The sequence below is a fragment of the Erpetoichthys calabaricus genome, chromosome 7 (genome assembly GCF_900747795.2).
Source record: "Erpetoichthys calabaricus chromosome 7, fErpCal1.3, whole genome shotgun sequence".
Lineage (NCBI taxonomy): Eukaryota > Metazoa > Chordata > Cladistia > Polypteriformes > Polypteridae > Erpetoichthys > Erpetoichthys calabaricus.
The window spans coordinates 16,738,273-16,757,642 of NC_041400.2; the positions used below are offsets into that span (position 1 = coordinate 16,738,273).

At 34.9% G+C, this 19,370-nt stretch overlaps 1 protein-coding gene across 5 annotated transcripts in view; it reads right to left on the reverse strand.

The window, feature by feature from the left end:
• rai14 (retinoic acid induced 14) overlaps positions 1-19,370 on the reverse strand; it is a 182,086-nt gene that overhangs the window by 106,910 nt on the left and 55,806 nt on the right. The window contains exon 1 of one of the 5 annotated variants that reach the window (XM_051929764.1): positions 11,487-11,606. The exons of the other annotated variants lie outside the window; for them this stretch is intronic. Within the exon in view, the coding sequence (XP_051785724.1) occupies positions 11,487-11,489 (3 nt within the window). The 5' untranslated portion in view covers positions 11,490-11,606. Of the gene's footprint in view, positions 1-11,486; positions 11,607-19,370 lie in introns of those variants that run through there. 5 annotated transcript variants of the gene reach the window in all.

The following is a 19,370-nucleotide window of genomic DNA, read 5'->3' on the forward strand; positions in this document are numbered from 1 at the left end:
GACCTTCCTCCCTTCTATTAGTTATAGGTTATAGTACGTTCGGCTTATCCATGAGTCCGGCTTATCTATGATACGATTTTATTTTAAAAATTCGTATGATTTTTGGTCTCCGGCTAATACATGAGTCCGGCTTATAGACAAGAATTGATTTTTATATATATATATATATATATATATATATATATATATATAAAAAGTATGCAAACTGCATGAATAATGACATTGACATTGATTGACTAACACATTTACAAGGGAAATTCTGGCGAAGAATGATTAGAAATCAGCTGCACACTCTCTGGGACAAACCTCACAAATGTGGAAAATATATGTTATAATAAAGCATACATCAAAATAGGTCTGATATGTTGAGGCTCCTGAAGTTTGTTCTCATTTCCAATACACTCTGACTTTTTGTGTGTTTTATGTTTAACTGTTGATTACCTTAACACATAGCCTAAAACAATTTACAGGTATGTAATTCTGCCTCTCATTTCATAAACAAAATACTTATCCTCACAGGTGGCGCAGTGGTAGTGCTGCTGTTTTGCAGTAAGGAGACTGTCGAAGATTGTGGGTTCGCTTCCCGGTTCCTCCCTGTGTGGATAGCGCTTTGAGTACTGAGAAAAGCGCTATATAAATGTAATGAATTATTATTATTACCATCCTCATTACAAAAGTGGGGCAAAAAAGTGTTTTTTCTTCTTTTTCTTGTAATTACCTTGGTAATTAGAGCTTTAGATCAAAACCTAACCTATATATACCGGTATATATATCTATTATATATATCTATTATATATATATATATATATATATATATATATATCTATTATATATATATATATATATATATATATATATATATATATATATATATATATAAAATGCCTCTGTTCATGTCAAGCTAGCTGATAACTATCTTCACTAACAAACACACTGACACTCAAACAAATGTATGTGTACGTGTGGGCTCCTTGTGTGTGTGCATGTAAATTTAAATAGATTACGCATTTCAAAACCTATTTGTGCAAAAACTACATTTCAAGTCCACAGTAAATTGAAGACCAATGAAACCCCTGAACCTGATGGGATGTTACCAACTGTATTGAAAGAAATGAAAGATGTCATCTATAAACACTTATTAGGCATATTTCAGAAAAGAGAAGTACTCGAGGAGTGAAAAGTTACAAATGTGACTCCAGTCTTCAAGAAGGGAGACAAAATGGATCCCTAGTAATTATAAACCAATTATAGTCTTGCTTCTGTGCCATGCAAACTTATGTACACTATAATAAATAAAATAGAAAATTACCTAAACAAAAATAATATTCTAAATAGCAGCCAGCATGGATTTATGAGAGGAAAGTCCTGCCAAGCCAATACTTTAGATTTTTTGAAGAAGCAACCAGAATAGCTGACAAAAACAAAGCATACAACATAATTTACCTGGACTTTCAAAAAGCATTTGTTTCAGTCCCACACTAAAGATTAATTCTGAAACTAGAAGCTGTAGGTATCAGAGGTAACCTACAAAACGGGACCTCTAGTTGGTTAACCAGCAGGAGACATGTAGATAAGAGGAGAATGCACCACATGGAGTCAGGTAATCTGTGGAGTTCTTCAGGGGTATGTCCTTGGACAATTATTTTTCCTAATTTATACTGATGACATTGATTCTGGTATATTTAGTAAACCTGTCAAATTCAGAGAGGACACTAAAATTGGAGGGATAGCAGACACTGAGAAGGCTGCAAAAGAAATTCAAAATGACCTGAACAAGCTTCAGAAATGAATGAACACCTGGAAAATAAAGTTTAATGCAGAAAAGTGCAAAGTGCTGCACTTGGGCAAAAAGAAGATACATTTTAAATACAGGATGAGAGACACGGTCATAGAGGAAGTAACCTCTGAAAAGGATATATGGGTATATGCTGAAGCAACATTTTCTTCGACTATATTAAGACAACATCTAGAGTATTTTGTGCAGTTCATGTTACCACAATACAACAAAGACATAGCAGCACTTGAAGCTATGTAAATGAGAACAACCAGGAGCATCCCAGCACATAAGGATATGTCCTACTGTGACAGACACAGAGAATTCAACCTGTTTAGTCTTGAGCAGAGGAGACTGCGTGGAGACCTAATCCAAGTATTTCAAATCCTCAAAGGCGTTGATAATGTAGATTCACTAATATTCTTTCGGCTTAAAGGTAAATCACATACTCAAGGACATCAGTGGAAATTTAGGGAAAGTGCATTTAACACTGAAGCCAGGAAGCACTTCTTTATGCAAAGAGTTGTGGGATTCGGAACAAACTACAGAGACATCGAGTTGAGGCACAAACCTTGACAAACTTTAAGGAAAATCTGGATGAGACATTGAGACAGCTTAGCTGACAGTTAAACAAATGGGCTTGATGAACTGAATGGTCTCCTCTAGTTTGTCAAATTTCTTATGTTCCAACAACAATTAACACAGAGCCTGTAACTAGTCAAATATTATGCAACTTGTTTAAAGAAGATAGGCAAATTATTTCTGAAGTTATTGTTGTATGAAGGCTTATGCATTTAGAGCAATTATTTCAGAAACAGCTCATTCTAAATGTTTATATCTTTGCTAAGATTAATCACCCAGGAAGCTCTACCCAAGGCAGTAAAACATGTTTTTTTGCAATGTAAATTAAAATTTTAAGACATGAATCTCAATTTTGATCTTCTCTGATGAAAGAAGAACTTGATCAGATCTTTTACAACTCATTAAAATGAACAAACTCACTGGGAAAAACATGCAAACAATTGGGGAGTGATGGTAGGATGGTCAAACAGTGGACAAACACATTTTGATTTTATGCAAGCAATCATGTACATGTAGTGCATATAAAAGAAATAATCAAATGATGATATGCATTAAATTAATTTATATATACAGTACAGACATTCAATATGTATTGCATTTCAGCTTTTTAAAAAAAAAAAAAAAAAACATTAGTGACAAGAGAGTAGATGTAGATTTTTATACTTACATTGAATAAATGTGATGTCTATAGCTTAATTAATTCTGGCTATGTATGATATCCTCTACTTGACTTATATTCATATATATTTATACACACATATATTTCTGCTCTGTTATCCTTGGCAAATCACTCCTTTCTTATACAATTACGCTGCTGATTGAAAAATGCAGGCGAGCAAAGTGTTGCTCATTTAAAAAAGGAATCTGTCTTATCAGTTTCCTGCACTTGAAAGCTACATGATCCTGGGTGGCAGGTTTGATCAATTTACTGCAGCCTTGGAGAAACTGCCAGATATAGTTAAACATTAAGCTCAAGGCCGGAAAAAAATGCTGTTGGCATATGATAAGATCAGCAATTAAGTAAGGATACATGGTGAAAGTGACTTACAATAATACAGGAAATGTTTGGCATACAAATTTTATTTTGTTATGGCTAGACATATGCGTAGAAGTAGCTAAATGCTGTATCATTATTTTCTTTAAAACAACAATATGCATTGTTTTTATTTTATTTATGTCCCATTTAAACTTTGCCAATCAGATTAAAAAAATCCATGTAACCTTTAACAGAATTTTGGCTTGTTCTAAGTGGTTCATTTGTACATAAAGTAAGTGTTAGCCCAGCAAAAAAAAAAAAAAAAAAAGTCCAGTTTAGTGTCAATGGTACAGTCCTTTCAAACAGTAATGTGAATATTTATTTGTCATTTGTTCATTTGAAGTAGAGTACACCTTTCATGCATTCCCGAACATGATAAGCAAAATCAGGTAGCAGCATATTAAACATGCTGACTACCTTTGGTCAACAATTGTATAGAATACAACACAGATAAATATTTAATAACAAAATTATTTACTATTTATAGACGTCTATAGTTTAAAAGATAAGGCCAGCCTTTGAATGCCCTTTTTTTGGATAACAAGAAAATAAGAGACCACACTGATTAATGAAAAAGACAGTGGCATCATACTCTTTGTTCCTTGGGTGGCTACAGTGACTGCAGGATTTCATTACAACCAAAAGTTGTTTAGACACTTGTCAGTTAGAAGCCAAAGTCGAACACCATTCCTTTAACTGAAAGTCTAAATTAATATAATGAATTCTTGGTGAATGGTAGCACAAAGATTGCCTCCCACCTCCAGATTTCTGGGTTTGTATCCTGACTAGGCACTTTCCAGGAAAACTTTTAATTTTCCTTCATGACCTAAAGATGTGTTTGTTAGATTAATTAAGGAATTTAAAACTGGCTCAGTGTGAGTAACCAATATCAGCCTAAGTGGGTTGAATACATTGATTGGTGTAATGAATCCTCACTCAGATTTGCTCATTCCGAAATATGATATGTCCTGCTTATCTAACAATACTACTAAATATTTTTAGTTTAGAAGATGAAAAAAGGATTTATTCACAGAGTACCCAGGACCAGCAAATGCTGCAGATTTTAGGAAACAGGTGAGCTATCTGGATAAAAGAGGTGAACTTGAAAACTGCATGAAACAAAGAAAGTAAATGTACATTACTTAAGTACAGCATATGAGAAAATATAGTTCATCTGTAAACTGTTTGGGATTTGAACCCATCTACCCATTTTCTGAACTGCTCGATCAACTACATGGTGTTGCCGGGCGTAGTGGAGTTCTACCCTAGAGCAACACAAACAGAGATGGAACTTAAAATTTCACCAGGGCATCACAGGACGCATTCATGCGTACATTCATACTGATTTATACTTGGCAATCAAAGAAACAACAAGATGTATGTATTTAGAAAGAAAGAAAGAAAGAAAGAAAGAAAGAAAGAAAGAAAGAAAGAAAGAAAGAAAGAAAGAAAGAAAGAAAGAAAGAAAGAAAGAAAGAAAGAAAGAAAGAAAGAAAGAAGCACCACTCAATACACACAATAAATGCACCAATACATTATTAGACACATTTTTCCTTTAAAGTAATACTCCACTCAAAAAGTATACTTTTTGCTCCCCCACCATAACCTATTCATGTCTCTGGGGGAGGAGCGAAAGCCTTAGATTCATCAAAAATTTTGATCTCCGTTTTTCGACATTTTTGGGTCCCCTGATACCGAGAACATCGACATCTTGATGGTGTGTGTGTGTGCATATCACAGTTTCTTGAGGACGCTCTATAGCAGGGGTGTCCAACTCCAATCCTGGTAGGCCACAGTGGCTGCATGTTTTCATTCTAACCTTTTTCCTAATTAGTGACCAGTTTTCACTGCTAATTAACTCCCTTTCCCTTCATTTTCATAACCCTGTTAAGGATTCAGTGCTCAGAATTGATTAGTTTCTTCATTAAATGACAGCCAAACAGAAATGAGATGTGAAACGAGCCGACAGATGACCAGCTAAATTGGAATGTCAAACTCCAGCCAATTTCACTCCAACCAGTTTCTTAATGAGAAGCCAATTCTTGCTGTCAATTAAAGCCATTATTCAATATCATGATTTGTTGCTGCTCTCATTCTATCACAGCAAACTGTCGATGTTCTGTTTTTTTCTAAGACCACCGTCATGATGTTTTGGTGACCTGAGCAGGCCAACATGACCAAGACCTTCGCCTTTCTTTATTTTTGGGTTAGCTGGTCATGTGGTGGCTTGTTTTGTGTTTCATTATTGTTTGGCTGCACATTAAGGAAAAAGAAACAAGTAAGGGGTCTGAATCACGTCAATTAACACTAAGGCAAAACAAGTTAATCAGCAGCAAAAACAGCTCACTAATTAAGAAGATGGTTAGAATAAAAACCTGCAGCCTCTGTTGCCCACTAGGAAACACAGTAGAACACCGCTGGTCTAGAGCTAAAATGGCTGGACTGAAAATATACCAAACTCGAAACGTAAGCCTGTTATGATGTGACGATGTGCTGATTAGTTTTTGAGCTAAATCGCTCAAGAGAAAGAGGCACTCTAGGGGAACCTTCAATACTGTAATTCTGCAATTAATTATGAATTCTTCTCATTAATCGATATTGTAATGACCTATTTCAAGATTAGAAAGATCAGCATCAGAGCAGTAAATAATTTGTAAAATGTTGCAGAAAAGTTTGAGTAACTTGGTTCCTAAGGCGCAAAGCTTACTGACACTCACGTCCAAGTTTTTTTAGATGTGTCTTGCCCCACAAAGCTTGTAGTGATGTCTTAGAAAAATGAATCTTATGTTTTTATGCAGAATGAGTAAAAAGTTTGACATAATAAACTCCGTGGCGAACAATGGAAAAAAGCAATGGAAAAAAGTTATGATGTTGCTTGTATTCCACATGTCCGTTAACCAGTTCTATGCTCATAACGCTTAAAATAAATACATTTTTTGATAAATGCATTTCCCTTAAAAAGGTACTTTTAAATAATATTGTGATTTTGAATTGAAGACAAAATATGTTTTCCTGTTTACAACATATGTTTTTTTTCCCCAGAAGTAACTTAATATTTTCACAAAAAAATGGATGCACTTTGCACATTTTGAGCATACAACTGGATAATGGACATGTGTATTACATAAAACATTTTTTTCATGCCCATTGTTTTCTGTTTGATTGCCGAAAGCGAGACTAAAAATTTTTCTTGGCCATCAACCACATGTGATAAATAAAAAGGATCACTTTTGGCCAGAGTATTTTACATAGTAGTAGTTACATAGAGTATAAAACACACTAGCCTAACTGAGGTCAAAAATGAAATGAATGAAAATGTTTCTGAATGAAGTACTTTAAAATGTTCTAGCAAGTACCTGGTTGTAGAAATAAGCAATTGAATACACTCTAAAAACCAATTCACGCAAAGACTAACAACCCTTTATTATACTTGAAATCAAACTGAACAGTTAAGAATAATATGCAATTGAAATAAGAAAAGAAAAACACATACAACTTGTATTTAAGCATCACAGTTCAGCAGGTTTAAAACAGGATCAAGCTTTACTGCACACTGTCCTTGTGAAAAAGCAAAATGAAAAAATACAATTACCATATTTATATACCACCCCTTTTCAAAGGACCTTTCCAGCCACATAAGGGTAAAAAAATAAATAGCTGGCAATTCAAATGTCTGCTTTTGTCAAAATCTAGCAATCTTTTTGTGTCATGACACAGAAGAAAATGTCCAGTGACCCAGGAATAGCCTCCAGCTGTTTCATTTAAGCATTCCAGTGCAATAGCTGTAAAGTACATGCGGTGCACAGTTGTAAAATTAAATCTCTACTATCAGTAGACTTTAAGTCTTTGTTTATCCAGCTAATCTCAAAATAGCGCCAAGAATTAACCTCAATTATGAGATATGTACCTCCTCTGTTTTTGAGCTCAAAGAGTTAAATTTTCCAAAAGATTAGATCCAAAGAAATCATATACTGTATATATAACTGTACACAAACACATCTACTATATCATATAAACATCACACTCAGACTATACATGCACAAAGCCATAAATATATTTTATTACATTCTAACACAGCTACATGGCACCACCCAGAGTACAATAATGTGCAGTTGGGGTCACCCAGATTTTCACCCTTAAACCAAATGTTCACTGACTAAATCCATCAAGGGGAGCAATTTTGCATACCTATAGCATGTCCCAATAATGGTTTCTTGGGGTATTTCCTTAACATAGTAATAGTGCGGTCAAATTTCAGAGCCATGCACGGCCTATGGTCTTCCTGTATACAACGGGGAAAATGTACAAAATTTGACAGAGATAGGTTTAACAGAGTGGATCTGTATGCTGGACAAACAAACATATAAAAACACATTCTGCTTTATATATTAGATATAGACACTCATGAATATAGCACATTATAATACATCAAGTAAACATATACAAGCTTAATACACAGATATTCATAACATACAGCGTACTGCAGGTTGCATACACAAAGTACTATATGTACAGTATATCCTGTATACCACATTCCTAGCCAGGTTAATAGCCATTTTTCAAATTCACCTAGGATGGCCGGTTGCCCCCTCAAAAAGAGACATTGGAGCAAAAATGTTTACAGACGGTAACCCTTACAGAAGTCAACTCTTATAACACGCGAAGTGACCCTAGTCTAACCCCAGGTCACATAGATAATAAATATACTACAAAGTATTTATGCACAGTTTGTTTGTGTCTGTGTCCATTAGGTTATCATACATGCAAGTCTGAGTGGTGCTTCTCTGGCTTGGATCAGACGAGAATAATAGAATGAGAACAGTGTGACACAGCCGATAACAAACTTTGCCTTTGGTCCACTAAAGTGGAGGGAAAAAATCCCTCAAACTACGATATCATGCCCCTTCTGATCCTTCCCCTATTTAAGAAGAGAGAAAACCAGAGGATGCATTCATTCTGGACCCTGCTCTCTAAGAGGATAGATCTTGCCCTCAAGAACAGCACTTAAACAACAATCAAGCCATTGATCTTTTCATTATTTCATTTATCTTGTACTCTTGAAGAATTGCCTCAACTTACATGGATGCCAGGTTGGTGTCACCCATTTTATATTACTAAGTATACCCACAAACATATTCATTTAAAGACAGAAACCTGACAACATAAAAGCACAACCTATAGAAACTGTCTTAACAGTGCTAGAAAACCACAAGCCACCAGATCAACTAAAAATCAGGCCTTGACAGAGATTCTAAAAGTGCCATCTAAACTGTACAGGATAAATGCAATGCCATCGCTTGATATATTGATCAAGTGGTCATGATCAAAATAAGTGTCCTGACATAATCTTCCATAGGTGACATGAACGAGTTCAGGCAAATAAGATGGCCACAGCATATGGAATATATTGATGTCATGTTCTCTACAAATACTTTGACTATGTTCGCCCTATAGAGAAGATATTTTTACTAAATCCTATCACTAGAGTTGAAATGCTACACCAAAGGATGGGCATAATTAGATTTGTTTTGTATTTATTTTTTAAAATTTGCCTTATACTTTAGGGAAATTAGCAGACATACACCATATCAGGAAAATGCATCCCACATCATCTTCTTCAAGCCACAGTAACCAACCCAACAGGCAAGACATTTTGACATTTTCATATATGACCTTAAACATGTTGCAACATTAATTGCTCAAATCTCTTAATTACCACACTTTCTATATATTTCATTTATTCAAATGCTTGACTTATTGTCAATTACTTTTTATATAAAACAAAAAACAAAAAAAAAACCTCAAACAAACCTTATTTTACAGGTTCATGAGCATGTCTGAGTAGGATTTGCCGACATTCCCTGTGCCAGTCATGTCTCATTCTAAAGATGTTCGCTATGTGCTAGCGAACCCCTGTTGCCACACAGGCACTACATCTGCATCTAGTTTCACACCTGCATTCCAATGTGATTAAAAGTAAATTAAGCTGGCAGTTTCTACTCACTGCCACTGCACTTTTGAGCTCCATTTGTTTCTATAGTGTCATTTATATTCCTGGACAACATATAGAATCCAAGCTCTGGTTTTTCAATTAAGAAATTTTGCCTTGGGTCAGGTTACAGTTGATCTATTTCAACCTGTGAACTGGCACTCCCTAGAATTAGTCACCTTTCTTCTCAGTTTGCTTAGCTGCTATAACAAATCATGTTTTTAAACATTTTTGCAATAAGTTCCTCAATATACCCAAATAGCCATACTGTTACCAACAAGCTCAACCAGTGGCTCTTCGATAAATAAAGGAAGATTATAATGATCCATACTGCCCTTTAAACCATGTTTATAAGAAACACACAGGACAGTGTGGCATAACGCCTATTCTAGCCCTGTACATAACAAGTCTTTCGGGTAACTGTATGGAAGAAATCTTGGGAAAGGTAAATGAGAGAGAGAGAGAGAGAGACCCTTCCAAATAGGTTGGGTGTGCAATGGGTATCAAAAATGGGGTAAATACAAAACTGAACACAAGACAAGTAATCCTCTTCATAGAGCTTGACAGTCAATCTGTCATTCCACCACCACAGAAATAAAACACAATAGTACAAACTACATCGTTCTTGCATAGTGAGCCTCACCAAGTGCAGGCAAAGAGCACCACAACAACTCTCAAGACAAAATACAAGAATAAATACCACTCACTAAATATAAGGAAACAGATATGTTCAAATACTTCAAAAACAAACTGGAAATGAATTAACATAAATGAAAATCAACAATATCTGTCCATCAGCTAATTGTACAGCAACAGTCAGTTTGTATAAATGAAGTCAGACAAGCCAGACACACTCAGAGTCCTGGAGACCTCGGCCAGCAAGTCGCCTCCCCGCTACTAGCCATACTACAGAAGAGTCAGTGCTGGGCCTGCGAATCCGATGAAAGGGGCCTTCCAGGGCTCATTTAGGAAACTCCAAAGTTTCCTTATCTTTCACAACAGTCTAAGAGGAACAGCAGCCAAGCTAGAAACAGTGTAAAGTTGTTACGGTATTCTTTATGAAACAACGAAGCAAAGCTGTCATTTTGGATTTATGAATATTCATCTCCTTGATAAATGTCTTAAGCAGCTAAAAAAATAAAATATTTAATAATTGCTTATTTTCCATTTTTACAGTATTTTACATTTAAAATTACTTTTCATAATAACAGCAGGTTGCATTTAAAAACCTTACAAAACACATAGGTGGTGATGAGAAATGGTCTGTAGACAGTTCCTGCATGGAATCCTCAAGAGACCGTCCTTATGGAATTTCTTTCTACTTTAGACAAAAACCATCTGCATGTGTTTAGGCAGTAACATATCCATGTTCCAGAAATTACATTTTTATAGTGAGCCATGTAAAACAAAATATTTTTTAACTCTTAAAAAGAGAATTAAAAGGTTGCAGCTTTGTTTCATTTTTATGATCGGACTATTGAGCGGTCAGCTGTGTTTCTCTTTTTCTTCCTTTACCATAGTAAATGATTAGATTACAAGGTACTGATATTTTACCTTTTGGTATAATACAGTATACAGAAAAGGAAGTATTCATAATACTGGAAGTGAATACAAAATGTGATAAAATCAGCTTTTTGTCTTTTAAATGCACGGCTGCTTAGAGGCTCTAATGTATATTTTATTCAGTGTTAATAAGTATAGTTGACCAGATACTACTCTGCACACTCCATTGGCACTAATCCACCATAAACACCACTTTCCCAACAGCAAGATATTTATTGACATATGAAAATCGAAACAAACCAACAAAGGAGTCCTAAATCCACATAATCCATTTGTACCAGAACTGAGGCAGTATTTGTCTAAATAATTTTAACTGTAAAATTACATCTGGCCAAACACTTCTGAGTCTTTCTTCACCACAAGGACAATAATAAACCAGCAGTTTCAGACAAATAAAAGTCTGCTCAATACTGTTAGAAACATTCCCTGTCTGCTTAAGATGTGTTTTTAATACAACAAGCACCCTCACAGCTAGACATTCTAAAAAAAGAAAGTTTCAGAAAAACATTTCCGTCATGGATGAGCACAAATGATTCACTTACCATTGCATCTTCAGTAATATTTACATAACTACAAAGAGCAATACAAAACTCCTAAAAGAAATCTGAAACCCATTTTTCTATAGGTTTGAGGCCCCAAACACTCTTCTTCAGACTTATGAGAAAGAGCTCACCGACAGAAGGAAGATTTGGCACAGGCAAACAGCAGCTGCTAAAATGACATTAGCCTCATAAGGCCCAGGTCTTTCCCTGTCTGCAGTTTATAGCATGCAAAGGGATTCAGGCTGTAACTTTCAATATACCTTTATTTCTGGCTCTAGGTAAGGAAATAAAAACAAACAATCTATAGGCCAATTCCCCCCAAAATACACCCTTAGCTTATGATAAAAACACATGTGTATGTCAAAGAAGCAGAAGTCTGACAACAAACAATGTTTAAATGGACCATTATAAAATACACACTAAGGGATGAACAGCAAAGGCCGTCATGTTCTGCAATTGTTTGGAAAAAAGTCTGCATAACATTTTAATCAGTTATACTATGTCATGAGAGAGAAGAATTAATTATTCTGCATTACTTAAAAAATAAAACACAAGAGACAAAATACAAATAGAAAAACTGCATTCAGGAAATAAGAGGATTACTGTTAAATACTACCCTCTTATCCTATTAATGCTCTTCTGTACCATGACCAGCTTAGAATGCACACTTAGGTTTCATCTGCAAGGGAAAAACCCATGAGAGACTGAAGTGTGCTTCTTATGCCAGATTTTCTGATGAATATTCCAGCCATGTGTCCATTTTCTGTTCTAGCACTTTGGTCAGGGTTGGGAGAGAAAAATTATAAAATAATCATAAAACATATGCAAGGGTTCAGGTAATGCATGTTAGTGCAGTGCTTCATCATAAGGAGCATTTCTTATTACATGAGGGGCACAAATAGAAAGTTGTTGCTTACCCCCTCAAATATGACATAAAGCTGGCCATGGAAGAAGCAGCTCAGAGTAAGCTGAAGCTCGCTATTCATAAATTCAAACCTGCACCCTATTAATAGTCTTGGCAAAGCAAATGCTGACATGGAAAAGATGGTGTTTAAATTGGAATAGGCAGTTAGATGATATTAAGTAAATTTACAGAATAAATACCAAGTACTACCTTTATCCTAATAATATTTTGGCCCCAATTACATTTTAGTCAATGATTTTAACTTGCCACATTTGACATTTTTTAAATTTAGTAGAAAAATGAGAACTGCATTTTAAAGCCATTTCTCATCTTCCCCCTTTCAATGGCATTTACTTTTCCCATTCCATGTTCAAAGTGTAAAGTGCAGATGACAGATTAATTGTTTTTAAATAATTAAGAAAATTCAACCCTCTAATTAAGTGCTCTCCAGTTATGTTTTTTTTTTTCATTGTGCTTCATTGTCAGTTCATGATAGTACTAAGTTGGTAATACCCTCTTCTATTCAGCATGGCAGAATGAACTAGCAGTTTAATTAAAAACCTGTAGGCTGACATCAATGCTTAACACCAGTCTCTATAGCCAAGCTGAATTATTTAGTAAACTAGAAAGGTGAGCCTCTTTTCATAAAAATAGGATTATCAATTGTAGTTCAGAGTAAGTGAGGCTTACATACAGTAAGTCAGGGCCTGGCTAATATTGATAACTAAATGGATATTTCTAGTAACCAAATCTGTAGTACTAGGGTGTTGTATTGTACCGTGTTAGCCATTATGAATGTAGAGAAAAGCCAAGCAAAATGACACCTTTTACTGGCTAACTAAAAAGATTACAATATGCAAGCTTTCGAGGTAACTCAGGCCCCTTCTTCAGGGAAGATGTAATCATCTTGCCTGAAGATGGGGCCTGAGTTGCCTCGAAAGCTTGCATATTGTAATCTTTTTAGCTAGTAACCAAATCAAAAGGACTAAACATCTCACATTCAGGGCAAAACTATAAACGAAAAACAATACATATCAAAAAGGCATTTTTCAAGAAAATAAGTTTCTTGTGCTGTAGTTTTTCTCTTACTAGAAACAATATGCAGATAATTTCTATGAATATTGTGCGACCTCTTAAAGATGGCTGCCATGACTAAATGGCCTTGCCCTGTGGCATTTCACTTTTGCGCGCACACACGCTCACAGACACACACACAATCCTTCCCATGTATAGGTATACAATACTAATACAGACAATAAAGCAGAACTCAAAGCAAAACAGTGTATACAGCTATTTTTCTAATAACAAATAATCTTTATGTTGCTACATCGGATTAAGCATTAATTTTCCCTTTAATACAACTTTTTCATCTTAAAAAAAAGAAAAAAAATCAATTAATGCAATAAGTAATACACATCTCCAGCAATGTTCCCTCTAAGCTGAGCGCGTGAGCGATCGCTCACACGAATTCAGAGCGTCGCTCATACTTCCCGCACGATCGCTCATTCCGACGGCGTCGCTCGCACTTATCACACAATCGCTCACTCCGACCGTCGGAGTTGGTGCTCATAAATTTTTGGCTTAAACAAAATGTCGCTCATAAACAATGTTTTTTGCTCACTATATGCTACTCCTTAGAGGGAACATTGATCTCCAGTACCATGCACCAGTAAATTAATAAATTGAATAAACAGATAAATAGCCATTAACTCCGTGAAGACTAAGAGCCTTGTTTGTTAGCTTTTAGGTGGACCAAATTGTTAAGTGAAATGATTAGCAGGACGGAAATGTTTTTCATTGTCTGCTAAAAAACCTTCAAAAACTTCTTAGTGTGCTTTGTCAGTAGCTAACTATAGCAGCTTTGAACAAGTGTCCATCAGATGGGTGTAATTTATTCAATACTTCATTTATTTTACTATAAAGTATTGCACAATCCCATTTGCAGCCTCTATTTTTATTTTTAACATGATATGCTCAAATACGGATAGTTCTAGTTACATAAATAATAATAATAATAATAATTCATTACATTTATATAGCGCTTTTCTCAGTACTCAAAGCGCTATCCACACAGGGAGGAACCGGGAAGCGAACCCACAACCTTCCACAGTCTCCTTACTGCAAAGCAGCAGCACTACCACTGCGCCACCTGTGAGGATAAATACTGTACTGTAATATTAAAGAGTACACTTAGCTGTCTGGATACTGCTCTGTTTATAGGGCAATTAATCAAACAAAAGAAGAGGAAATGTACTAGTAGGTAGCAAGTAAAAAAACTGTACTGTGAGATATTTAGTTAGTTCTTTCAGGTCAGGGATGTATTCCTGGGTTAAGGAAACTGAGACATTGTCTGAAATAATCCACATTGTATTTGAGAAAAGGCACACTGTCTCAGGCTTTATACGTGTGTGTGTGTGTGTGTGTGTGTGTGTGTGTGTGTGTGTGTGTGTGTGTGTGTGTGTGCGTGTGTGTGTGTGCTAAATATCCAAATTTAAAAGAAGTGGTGAGATGACCTTTTACTGTTATGCATTCAAAATCTGGAATACATTTCACACAGAAATTCACCAGGTTAGTGCTATGCAATACATATAAAAAAAAAAAAACCTGCTAAAATCCTATTATTTTAATATGGCTTTCTTATGTAGACTACATGGGCATAGAATTAACCTGTTCTTCAGGGATCTGCAATCTGTACTAATCTCTATGATTCTCTGCTGTCATTTACGATCTTTTCTGTGGCAGTGTTGTGTGCCATCACCAGCTGATTCAGGCATCATGCAGCCCCCTGTGTTGATGGATTGAAGGCGGGTGTCTCAGCTGTCTATTAGACCAACATCATCAAATAGTATCATGTGAAGCCTGAAAACCAAGAGGACTGATTTAGGAACATTTATGTTAGGTAGACTGACCAGTGGGGGTTGGGGGGTCTTTTTTGGCCTTGCCCTTCAGATTTTCTTTTTCCTCCACCCAAACTGGAGTATTTTTTTCTATTTTTTGTTTTTCTGTACTCCTGGCCATCTGACATTACCTTTTTCTTTGTTACTTATTCTTTAATATTATTGCCTAATCTCATTTGTTTTCCATTTTATACAACAATATTGTTTGAATGAACATGTTCTATACAAATAAATGTTCCTATTCATACAGATACACAAACATAAATATCAACTATAATCCTTGTAGTATTAATAAACAATATTATTTTTGTTTTATTAAGCTTGCATATAAGGGTAGGTAAAGAAATAACTTTTGGATGGTTGGTGTGTCACCGTCCTTGCATCTCTACAGTGAGACCTGAAGCTCACTTCTCGCAAAGAGAAAAAACGGCTTTGTCCTAAAATTAAATTCAGTAGTTACAATTTTTTTATTTGTGTTTGCTAAATAAATGTTACCCAAAAAAGCCAAAATCTACAGTACATCTAACAAAGAAGTTACACAATAAAAGTCTGTGCACATTAACACATTTGCATACTAGTGTTTCTGATTACAGCCTGGGGATAGAAAAGCATCATATTTATAAGTAATAATAATACTAGTTCTTTGAAATTAATCAGCTGGTACACCACACGTCACAAGCAGGACAATGACAAACTAAACATTGGGTCTTTTTCTAACAATTTTGAATGGCATGATTTCAAATGTCTGTCAACATTTTACAGCAAAAACAGAGGGTCAGCGCCTTTCATAGATTCACTTCTGTAATTGCAAGAGGAGACATAATAACACATTACTAAGGAGATTACATGCTGGCAGTGTGTGATGAGATAATTTCTCCTGTTTAATATATTTTATGACAAAAAATGGAGGTTAGGAAGTTGAAATGGCTGGCCCACATTCAACATTTTGAAGTAAAAAGCAGGCAGGTCCTTTTAAAATTAAAAATGCAGCAGGCAGCAAGTCTAAAATGTTGAAATGATTAATGCCAAAATAAAAAACCATAATGAAAATTATTACGATACTTGTGGCCGAAGCCAAAAAAACTGCATTAATTGACCATTTAGAATTGACCTAATAGAAGAATTAAAAATGAATAAACAAACAACTCGCACAGCCTTTGTTACATTCTCAAAAACAAAAAGTGAATTTATGTCATTGAGAAAGAAATCACATTTAGTCTTGGATGAAACTACCACATTTAAGATTACTGTATCTACAATCCTGTACTAAAAGCCTTGAACACTTGTCTCTGTGTTAGATGCACAAACTGTTATGAGGGCAGCATAATTATTCTGCTGGAATATTTAATGTAAACAGAGTAGCAGACGGACATGTTTATACTCAGTCTTCACATACTTTTGTTAGCCTCTCTAATTCTGTCCCTCTAAGACACACAGCTTGTGTTAACACTTAATTCATACAGAATTAAATACAAACACTTGGGCATTAAAAGGAAATATACTACAAAAAAGAAAATTAACAGCCAAGAGCATTCTCTTCATAAAGATAAAAATCACCATTTCACCTTTACTGATTACTATTAAAACTTACTCAATGAAGTGAATTTCACAAATGCAACACTCACCAGTCTATGAAATTCAATGGTATCTTACATAGTTAATTCATAAACAGCTCAAATATTTATTCACTTGGTCCAAGCATAAAACAAGTCAGTGGTTAATGACAAAAAAATGTAAAATGTTTTATGGCATTATTTTTGGCAGCCAGGAGGAACACACAAAATGTTGACTGAATGAGGCTATACACTTAAACACACTGAGATGTGACTTTTTAGATTGTTAGTGACTCAATTTATTTGTAGTAGTTCTTACTTCAGCAGTAATAGTCTAACACAACTTATCACATTCAAAAGGCTTATGTGAATTACCCCATACTTGTAGTGTTACTCATCTATAATGTCATGCATGTCACTCTGCATGTGGCCAACCATGTGATGTCTAAAGACATATTTTGTGACTGTTTTATCTAGCACAGACTCAAGGCAGAGCTGGAAGTTTTTCTGACAGTATTTATACAAAGGAAAAAGTAGCTATTGATCTGGCCTCATTCATCCAGGTACAATTTGCTGATTAATAAAGTATACCAAATAAAAAAAAAAAGCCATATTTTGACTTTCTGTGAAAACAAAGCCCATTCATAACCCCACACTAAGTTTTTTTCATTCCATACCTTTGACAGAAAATATCACAACTCAAATCAAATACCTGAAAGCAACAAGTTTACAAGGGAAGTGCTTGTGAAAATACATGACTTCAATAGTTTACAGAAAATATGATAGTACACTGGTATATGCCAATAAGAAGACCACTCACATACAAGACTGGTTGGCACCTACATAAAATTCATGAAGAAAATCGAAGAAATAAAATGTTTCTTTAATTGAATATTTTATTACTTCAATAGTAGTTAAATTTAGGGCAACATTGCAATACATCAATATATGTTTCATTTTGTAGCATGCATGTTTTTCTGACAAAAAACCCTTAAAACAATTTACAGCGTAGAAGACAAATAAAATACTGCACGATTTCATAATGATCTGCTTGTGCTTATAGTGCTAACTAAATCATGCATGTCAGGAAATCACAATGCAGCCTTTAAACTTAGTACAATTGCAGTATGACGCTTCTGGCTAGTTATCTTTTATTAATCATAGTCTATAATATCTGTATATATTATCTAAACACATAAAATCACCAATTCCTAAAACCACAGTCAAATAGAAAGGTATGTCCATAGAAGGACAAATTTCAAAAGAAAATCATCTAGATCAACTGCAGATAAAGATAACACCTGTGATTTAGATGCAATGGTGTGATATGCAGAATATACCATGTGGAAAATCGACTCAGCATAAATCTGGGTTTAAAACGCATTGAGTCAGATCCAAAATTTTTTGATCACGATTCTTTCAGTGATCATTTGTCCTGAAGCAGCTCTGGGCTGAGTCACTTATCAGTGAGCTGCCACAGTTGCTACTTTTAAGAATAAAACATAACCTGTGCAACTAGAGAGATAACTATGTGAGCTATATGGCATTTACGACAGCAAAGAGTGACAAAGAATTAAGTACTAAGCAAGTTATGAGACTGCCTGTACAAACGTAAATGATAGCAAGTAATATAAACTTATTCTCAGCAAGTCCCTGCAATATTTTAGGCTTTCAGCAGGAAAAAAATCTTAATTTTACTTGAAAACAAATGTATTTCACCCAAATGGAAATGAGACTAAAGGTTTAAATGTCGTTATTAAAAACCTCTTAAGTGATCAAGATATAAAGTTTTGTTTGGTCTCTAACTTTAGATTAAATTTCCTTTTAAATGAGAATTGGCCCTGTTGAACAATATTTTTTAATTTTTGTTAGATCTGTATTTGCGCACATACCACACTTTCCTGTTTAATATTTTTTATCAAAACAGCAAGATAGAATGAGAACAAATCAAGATCACAAGCTTCAACAGAAAGAAAATGATTAATTTCCTCACTAATGCAGGCAACTATACTGTTCACTTTGAAAGAATAAGAAGTGACCAGAAACTGTACAGAACTACTACAACCTAGCCAGATCTGGTCTGAGAGTTATATTTAAAAATATATATAATGTGATTAGCAAAACCTAGAAAATAAATGTTGCAAAAGCGTGAAAATAATCTTCTCAAAATAAAGTTTAACAATTAGGAAGTCAGCCATGCAAAAGGTAGCCCTTCAAACTCATAGTGCATGGACAATAGATTGATTCATGGTTGAGTGTTCTCTCTGTGTAAAAGATGCATGTTTTATGCTTGTTTATGGAAGTGCTTCTAGTGTCTAAAGTCATGACATTGTGTGAATTGGAGACCGAGGTAGAATGACGTGAACATGAATTTTCCCAACAATGAACTTGGATCCTGTGCAGGACTGGCTACTAATATTGATTAACAAAATTCGCCAAAGCATTTTATGCAGCAAATATGCTGTTTTCACCAATGACCTTGTTTGCCAAATATTATTAAATTCACCTTACCACCTGCTTAGGCAAACAT